General features: G+C 46.6%; 2 protein-coding genes across 2 annotated transcripts; both read right to left on the bottom strand.

Moving 5' to 3' along the window:
* Positions 1 to 245: 245 nt before the first annotated feature.
* Positions 246 to 1631, bottom strand: GLAREA_11886 (uncharacterized protein; the record flags this gene model as incomplete). Its single annotated transcript, XM_008082668.1, has 2 exons — positions 246 to 913; positions 1037 to 1631. 2 exons carry the CDS (start codon positions 1629 to 1631, stop codon positions 246 to 248), a joined length of 1263 nt encoding a protein of 420 aa, XP_008080859.1.
* Positions 1632 to 3929: 2298 nt separating this feature from the next.
* On the bottom strand, positions 3930 to 7918 carry GLAREA_11885 (Protein kinase-like (PK-like); the record flags this gene model as incomplete). Its single annotated transcript, XM_008082667.1, has 4 exons — positions 3930 to 4207; positions 4256 to 7407; positions 7520 to 7712; positions 7888 to 7918. 4 exons carry the CDS (start codon positions 7916 to 7918, stop codon positions 3930 to 3932), a joined length of 3654 nt encoding a protein of 1217 aa, XP_008080858.1.
* Between the last annotated feature and the right edge of the window lie 1528 nt (positions 7919 to 9446).

The following is a 9446-nucleotide window of genomic DNA, read 5'->3' as shown; positions in this document are numbered from 1 at the left end:
GAAAGTTTTAACAACAACAAATTTACTAAACATAATAGACGAAATATACTGTTCTCGTCTACTTATTAGAATAATAGACTTCGGCTTTCGACGACTAGTAACAAGAAGAAGAATACGCTCTATGTTCATAAACATGATTTATCGTCCAGGTTAGTATTAACATCATTATTACAGTAATTTAGGAAATTTCGTACCGTCCACATCCCACTATCTCACCATCTTCTCCCCCCTTCCCATCCCAACTCTTACCTCCAAACCCGATTAAACTCCCACAACCCCTCCTCTCTAAACTCCTCCCCCATCCTCCTCGCCTTAACACACCTAACCGCACGCCAAGTAAGATAACCGCCATCAATCCCCTTCTCGTCCGCCTCCCTCATCAACCCATCCGCCGCTGCCTCCGCTTTGCGCTGTCTATCTACCGAAATACCACGTTCTATAGAACTAGGATCTTCTAGACCGCATACAAATTCCACGGCATCAGCAATGCTTACCCTCACCACATCCTCACTATCCACCTCAACATCGTTCCTATCCAGCGGTAAACACTTCCCACTCGCTCTCAACGTCTCAAAATCAACAAGAGAACTAATTCCCTCATCCTCCCCTGTACGGACGAGCAAAACAGTTTGTTTCCGTGCGTGTTCAGCGACGTCTATAAAACTCTTTTCAGGTATCCTAAGATCAAAGTCCGAACTGACATATCGATCCATCATCATGATAATAGCACGGTACGTTTGTTTCAATTGATATTTCTCAGGGTGTTTCCAGGGACCCCAGGGTTCTCCTTGGTCTGAGGTTGGGGGATGGAGTTTGATGGTGTTCAGAAGGCTAGAAGCTGGATCATAAAGGCGTTTGTGGGTGGAGATGATTCCGGGAATTGTGAGGGGGCCGGTGGGGAGGACGCGTAATACTATGCGAGTTAATAAATGTATTTCTCATTGAATTTAGATCCCGGAGCCACGTGCGAACATGAAGCTCTCTCCGTTACAAAGCTCAGCATCAAAGCAAAACCAAAAAGAGAAAAGTCACTTACAATCAGCAAAGAAGTTCCCAAACTCAATACTCGGCTCATCATCATAAAACTTAAACCATCCCCCAAACAAGCACCTAAACGGCAACAACGGCAACGCGTGCCCATTCGTCTCAAGCTGTGGCATCCAATAAAACGGCACCACCTTATTACACATCCCAAGAAGCAATCTAGATTCGAACTGGGTGTTTTCACTCTGAATCTCCATATAACAGTCCGGGGTACACCAGGAATACTTCATCTGACGCCGATACTCGTTCATATCACCCATAAGATGTGAGTGGATGAGTTCTTGTCTGACTTCAGCTCTTAGTTCGGGGGAGAGCGGTTCTTCGGTTGAGAGACGTGTCCATGGTGGTTCTGCTTGGAGATGCGGATCTGACTCTAGTGGTGGACCGACTTGGCGGTTTGGAGAGGGGAGTTTGTCGATTTTCCATTTTGATTTTACGAGGGAGTATTTTAGGGATGGTTTGGTGGTGGTGAGCGGAGTGTGAAGCAGCCGGGCTGGTTGGAGGTATATGCTTCTTACTGGGATGGAACTTGGGCGGGTGGTGCTTGGAATGGAGTTGTTGGCGGGATTTTCTGTACGGTCTGTCATGACGGACGGCGAAGATGGAGAATGAGGTTAGGTAGCTGGTGATATTGGTGGAATTAGGCGATGAGGGGGTTTGAATGCTATATCTCTCGGGTTGTATACTGGTATTTTCGAACTCGATTGGAACCTGAGAAATTTCTACTTTTTTGTAAGAGTGCTAAAGTCTAGAATGTATGTATGCTTGATGCTCGATATCGTTCTTTCGTTCTTGTCTAAAACAAGGTGAGTGACGCTAAACGGAAGTACTAAATTGCAGTAATTGTAGTCTGACACGTGAACATTAGTTCTTCCCCATTGCCCATTGACTCATAATCAACAAGTAGGAACCTTGTACTAACAAATTATAGTTTAGTAACCAACTAACCCATACTAACTTAACCCAAACCAAAGCAAGCGCCAACACCCCTGTTTCATTTAATTTGTCTTCAAGCCAACTTAGAAAGCATTTGATTTCTCCAAAAAAGTAGACAGAATACAAAGTATTGCGCCGAATTCAATGAATAAATATGCACTATTTATCGTAAACCCATCTCTTTTCCTCACAACACCAGATGAAGCATCCTGTTTCGTCAACTTTAATCGAGTAATTCTCAAAGCGCGAGTACTGAGTATTATGCCAATTACAAGATATTTGAAACCGCAGTCTGAAAGCACTTAACTGCACTTTGAGACAGACAACTTGAAACTTATCATTTACTCGGAACAATAGAAGAAACACACTATTTCAATACCAATTACAAGGTACTTGAAACCGTAGTCTAAAAGAACTTAAGTACACTTGGAGATAGACAAGCAAGACAACTTAAAACTTCTCATTCACTCAAAACAATAAACGATACACACTATTTCGTCAACTCAATCCAGTAAACCACCATAGCCCCTTTACTGTGTATATTCTTATTCCCCGTAAAATACCCAACTGCGTTGCCAAAGGCACCCCAGGTCACTTCAGATAACCTGTAAACTCCAAAATCTCTCATTTACTCAAAATCATAGACGAAATACAGTACCGTATCAATCCCATCAACCAACACACGAGTTTCATCCCACCAGGATATCATCACCCCCTAAACCCATTTAGTTTCCTCAAAACTCTACAAAAAACACAAGAACATCCCATCAATCCACCCTCCTAACCCTCATATTCCTCCCACCAACTATCCCATCCACCCAAGACACAAAACCACTTCCTCTAAAACCCCCAACTATACCCCAAACAGTCCCTCCAAACCCGCAAATGTCCTATCATCAATAGACAAAATACACGATAATGTGTCAATTCACTCCAAGAAATACACACTACCCATGCCCCTCAAACTTCCACCACGATTCAAACCTCTCATCCCCTCAACCCCCTAAACAAAAGACACAATCCCCATCACTCAACCCTCATATTCCACATCTCGACCTACAAAACATCACACCAACACACCCTTTTCATCTCACCACACACCGAAGCAGATTCTAAATATCTCATTTCCCCCAAATCAATAAGACAACAAAAAATCACAGAGTCCACCTCCTCCCCACGAATTTCACAATTTCTCGTCTTTCTTTGAATCGGTAAAGTCTAGAAAAACCCTGCCGCAAAAAATCAGGAGAGAACACGGCATCACACACAACCAACACTCTCAAAAAGATCATAGATATAAATATGTATATTACTACCTTATCTACCCTATCTACCACCCAACCATCCGAAATCTCTTCCACGCCAAATCTCATCCACGCTAAATCCCCCCTTCCAGATCAAGATTGAGTTCTGATTAACCCATTTCCCTTCATAGCCATAGCCTCTCATCTATATCCCACAATCTCTCCCCTTCCCATACAATCCCAAAAATATACAACCCACCCACGTATCCCATCCCATCCATCCATTCACCCCTTCCCGAAAAAAGCCCAATTAAATCCTCCCTTCCCCCAAAACCCAACATCCCCCTCCCCCCCACACACCACCTAGATTGCACAACTACTATACTTCCAATCCACTCCCCAACACAAGATGATCATATAACAAGCCAGACTATACTTCATTCCAAAAAAAGATATAATATGATGCGAAATTTCGCATTCAAAAAGGAAAAAAAAATCAACCTTCCCTATACGTTCTTGGGTATCTTTCAAATCTCTTACTGTTCGTTACGCGTAAAAATCTAATACCACACCCGTGTCCGCCCCCTCCCAAGCAAGCACCCCAGCACCCCAGCACCCTAGCCCCCAAACCCCGACTTTTTGTCCCCCATCCCCCATAGTATCACCTGGCGACGTAAAAGGCGCCGATGTGTGTTTTAACTTGCCTCAGTCATCATCCTCATCCATATTACACCACGGATGTTCCAGGACCCTTTCTATTGTGATTCTGGACTCGACGTCGCGATCGAGCATGGCGCGGATGAGATCGATGCTGTCTTCGCTCATGATGTACGGGATTCGGAGATCGCGGTCCATGATCTCGTCGATACTGTAGAAGGGATTCTCCTTGTAGATGATGGTGTATAACAGGATACCCAACGCCCATACGTCTTGTTCTTTGCCGCGATAGGACTTGCCACCAAGGACTTCGGGTGCTGCATAATCTATGTAATGTTAGTTATCGCCTTATTAGTCGCAAGAGACTACCTTACCTATTGTACCCACAAATACATCAAATGGGCCATTTTTGATATATGCAGCGCTTCCAAAATCAATGAGCTTGATATTCCCTTCGCCATCTAGAACGACATTCTCATCCTTGATATCTCGATGAACAACGAGGGCTTTGGTGTGAAGATGATGGATGGCCCTGGCGACCTGTACAAATATGCTGCGACATTCGTTTTCTTCCATGTTGACACGGAGCTCGATATAGTCAAAAAGATCCATCCCCGGAAGACCATGTGGAAGCATTTCAATATAGTAATTGGTATCATCCTCAAAGAAGTCGTTCATCTCGACGATGTTGGGATGTTTCAGTCCCTCTCTTCGAAGATAATCAAGCACGTGAATTTCGAGTGGAACAGTCCCCAATCTTCGATCTCGAGTCCACGTGTCAACGAGGATGCGCCGTTTCGTAACATACTTGAGAACCATCTTACGATTACCGTCTTTCTTATAACGTGCGAGCTTAACTTGACCGTAAGCACCTTGACCCATTTCTTCTAGTATCACAAAATCCTCAATTGTCTTTTTCTCGACTGGGGCAATGTCTTTGACTTCTGGTTCTGTTTTCTTTTCGCTTGGAGTTGACGAATTGCGACCAATAAGTTTCTCGGCAGTCTTTTTGGCTGCAGCTTTCAATTGAGCAGTCAACAAAGAAGCATGGGTTTGCTCCTTACGAGGACCTTCCGCATCAGAATCCATATCCATGGGACTTGAAGCTTCTGGTTGGCCAGGAGAAGGTTGGTGCAATGGCGTTTGAACTCCTGAAAGTAACGGTGAACCGGCTCCAAAACTCTGCCTTGACGCATGGATATGACGAGAATAAGTGATCCATAGAGCGTAGACGAGCTCTGGGGAAGGCATGTGAGGCGCTTCTATGGGCGATTTGTTGTCTTCTTCGTCGCTTCGTTCCTCAATGACATGTTCGTCAATTATGGGTGGGTTGCTCTCTGATTTCACGACTCTTAACTGGGCGTCGATCTTAATCTCACTCCCGTCTCTGTGTTTGGCACGGAGCCCATCTGGACGTAAAAAGTATGACGCAGCATCTGCTTTGCCATCTCGTAATGCCAGAAATGCCCTAGCTTTTCGAAAACTATGTTCGGGAATAACAATACCATCGACAAGTCCTATTCCATCCTCATCTGTAAGAATCTTCAACATGCGATCAAAGTCAGGGATGAGATCGGTAATGGGTCGTCCATCAGGTTTCTCCTGTCCAAACAACGCAGCGGAGAACACTGAATTTGAGCTTGTAATCTCCAAAGTTTTAGACGATAAGACCATGATACCTGCAATGTGAGGAAAGCTAGATACTCGTAGATCCGTATTACCTTCGACTCTTTCCACCTTACACGGAATATTCACACCTCCCGAATTGCGAGCTGTGAAGTACTTTCGCTTCACCACTTCAGCGTAATCAATCTCTCCAGTCCCAGAAACCATTCCCTGACGAGGTATCTTTGGTAAAAGCTTGCCAATGTCCATGCCCACTCTCGTGATATCTTCGCCCCAAAGTGGACCTGTGGATCCAGTGATTTTCGTCACTTGGGCATCTTCGTCAAGCGACAGAGTAGCAACATCTTCATGGATCTCTTCAAGCACCCAAATCAGTCCACCTCGCTTTTCCTTGACCCAAAGACTTGCCGAGCCTGTAGCTCCATTCCTCTTCTGAATAGGAACCACATCACCACACAGCAGGACACCTCGAGATTTATTCGCTGGATGGAACAGCCCGCCCTTGGTATTGTTGCTTTTCACCAGACTCGACCCTGCTCCATCGTCTGTCTGGGCACGTTGCGGTTTCTTTTGTGAGGCTCTCGAATTTGGTCTACTAAGAAGGGCGGCAGTCACTCCACCACTTCGCATTAAGAAAGAGGTAGGACTCGGAGCTTGACTACGGCTTGGTGGTGGGGGCATTTGTGTCTTGGGTGATTGTTTGCCGCTGTCGGCCTGAAGGTCGGCCATTGGACCGGGTGAATGTAACTTGTCTTCCAACCATGCTCTCCTTTCTGGTCGCACTACCTCTAAAATACCTATTTTGCGAACTTCGGCTTTAGTAACACCGAACACTAAACAAGCGAGATCGTTCGCGGCCAAAATCGTATATGGTGCAGCACTTTCCGTGGTGAATATAGCTTGGGCAGCGGGCGCCCACCTCGATGAATGGCCATGTACCGCTGGGCCGACAGGGTGGAAGCCGGTCATTCCTATCGAAGCCGAAGCATCCCGTGCGGATTGAGGAACAGTTGGGGAGAGGAGTCCATCGTGGGGATCGCCAGCGAGGTATGGTTGTGCCAAAGCGTCCATAAGCTTGTGCTGTAAGGACAGCGGAGCAAGGTCGGTGTAGGTTCTTTTCAGGCTCTGCCTTCGAGTGACGGGAGGTGATGTTTTCGCAGTCGTTCCGCTCTCGTTGGTAGGTGTCCTTGAAGAAGGTTCTGACTCAGGCTGCAGAGGTACGGCGTCATCCTGTGCATCTTTTTGGAAATCTCCCTTTGGTACCTCTACATTCGAAAAAGTCTTCCGCAGTGATGTAGGTGAAGTGCCTTCAAGATTATCCGGACTGCTCGAACGCCGTATAAAACTTGCATCGAAAATATTTCCAGAATCCTCGATCAAAGCAGGTCCCGTCAAGGGTCCCGTCAAATGTGCCTGGCCAGATCCGGCGATATTATTCGCACCCACTAATTTCGCTCTTGCCAACATTTCCAACATGCCCTGCATCTCTTGGTCTCCATTTAATCGAGCTTGCGCACTGGCAATGCCTGCATTTGCGTTTCCCCATCCCAGCTTCTGCGACATGAACTCCACGGACCGTTTCAACACATTTTGGCGGTTATGGATATACTCTTCGGACTGATGAGCAAAGGAGAACGAGTGCAGTGACTCTGAAGGGAATCGAGTGAGATCTTCTGTGAAATTTAGTGTCGGGGAGGAAGGGCCGGAGGGAAAGGCCATGGAAGGCGTCCGAGAATTCGCGAGAGAAAGAGTCGTCATAGAGGCAGATCGTGGCCCTATGGAACCGCTTCGCGATGGAGGTTCCGACGGAGTATTTGGCACGCGGGAAAGAGGCTGCTGCCGAATCCGTCGTAAACCAGAAGCGCCGAGGCCATGTTCGTGCTCTGTCAGGACTGGTGATCTGAGAGGGAGAATGTGTCAGCCTTTATGAGCTACATTCCCCGGAGCATCAGAGACATCAGGTGCGTCGTGAAAGCCACGCCTCTGCCGCTCCCGTCGCACATGTTACTAACCTCGACATGGAATCATGTTCTGCCGCCGAAATTCCCGCGTCAAACGAGAATCGAATTCGAGCTTTTTCTGGACCGGATGGGTTTCTCGAGGAGTATGCAAGGAGGTTTCCCGTGCTTCGGTTCTTGGGAATGACTAGATCACCTGGAGATTGGGGTTTTCGACCCCGCGATTCTTCTGCTTGTGTGTCGAAGTCTGCGAATGGACATAGATTAGCTTATGCTCGTATTTACATGGAAGAAACACGATATCAGTCATTGAGACTTTTGATAAAGGAGATGCCGGTGTGCCTTTCTGCTATGCGCTTGGTTGTGCGAATGCTGGTCTGGTGACTATTCGCGCAAAAACCTCAAAGACAAAGATATCCTACCATGATCAGTCGTGCCATCTGGCTCCACCATACTTGAACTCAGTGTGCTCGGCTGGTGAGACTCGCAGACTCTGAGGTGAAATTTGGCTGTGGGAAGGTTTGTGGTTTGTGGAGACAATGCAATGAGTTGAGGGAGGCGGCTTTGTTCTGGGAGCTCCGGAGCTCTCGTCTGCAACAGCACCGTATCTGCCGTCGTTCCTGGGCGGGAGAGATGCTGTGCGTGAATAAATCTGCAGATTGAAGTGGTGCAGGACTGCTCGGGTTGATACCGCAGAGTGCTCGACGACAGTCCAGAATATCAAGCGCAGGTGGGGCACAGATGGTGGATTTGGCGTACGTCTACGAAGGAGACGGTCTGCTATTGGAGGGGTTAATCGAGCGCGAAATCCAAAAGCCGATTACTCAATTCCTTTGCCGGTCGTTTGGCGACTGGCCGAAGACTCACTGCGACTGACGAGTGGTAGGATGTCAAGAGCGTGAGAACGGTGTTGTGAATAAGAATGCTGATGGAAAAGTAATCTCCGCTCCTCCCACCAACAACACGTGCGACACAAAAGTCTAACGGCCTGGTGATGCAGCACAATACAGCTGGACAGGCTCCAGGGACGGACGCTAAACGGCGGGAAATTAGAGATGAAATGGAATAGAAATGCAAGTCGTCGAGGGTACAAGAGTCGTGTCGTGTCACCATCTCACGGTTGTGCGAGTACCTAGGTATAGGCTGGTACAAGCACAGTCATCAAGCTGGTCCCTGGCTTTTCTTTCATGAGCTTGCGCCGTCTGAAGATGTTTCCCCGCCAAATCAAGGGACGCGGGGTTCAATATCACGATAAACTTTTCTCAAATGTAAATAACAACATTGACTTTATTACACCTAGAGCTGCTATTCAATTCAAATTCACACCACGCATTTCCATTCTCTCACCGACTCATTCTCTTGAGATCAAAAACCTTGGAACAGATTTATGTCTATCACGTGGAGAATATACTTTCATTCCGACCCACCAAAACCGGGGCAAATCTCTTGGCTTCAACCTTGGATATGCAGGTCTTGTTTGCATGATTCTCTGTTGTCACAATCCAACTTTACTTCCAAGGTTCATAGTTGATGCGGGACAGTATGTCATTCCCGCTCTTTTGGATTGTGTAGCAAGGTACCAGATCATTGTTAGTAATGATAGATATATCTCCTTTGCCTGTGCTAGTAGTTTCCAGTTTATTCAATTTATTCGAGAATTTTGCTTGTGGCGCTGGAATAGTCTTAGGTATTTGGTTTGAGTAGCTTAGAGTATTTCCCCAATCCTGGTTGTGGATCTGTTCGATGTATAACACTCCACTCACCTGAACGACATTGTGGTTGATATCCTGGCTGGCCTCACCTCATCTCAAGATATGCTACAGTACCAGCTAAAAGCAATTTCATGCCCTTCTCGATAGATGATCCAGGCTCATATTCCCCAGAGCAACGAAGTCTTTCAGGCGACATTCCATTTGTGCGACAATAGGGATCAGGTGCTTGATTGAAAAGACTTACCGTCTAGCAGCGCCGTCTACACTCG

This window comes from Glarea lozoyensis, assembly GCF_000409485.1.
Source record: "Glarea lozoyensis ATCC 20868 chromosome Unknown GLAREA17, whole genome shotgun sequence".
Classification (NCBI taxonomy): Eukaryota; Fungi; Ascomycota; class Leotiomycetes; order Helotiales; family Helotiaceae; genus Glarea; species Glarea lozoyensis.
Note: the sequence above shows the minus strand (reverse complement) of the source record. Positions and strands in the feature narration are given on the sequence as shown.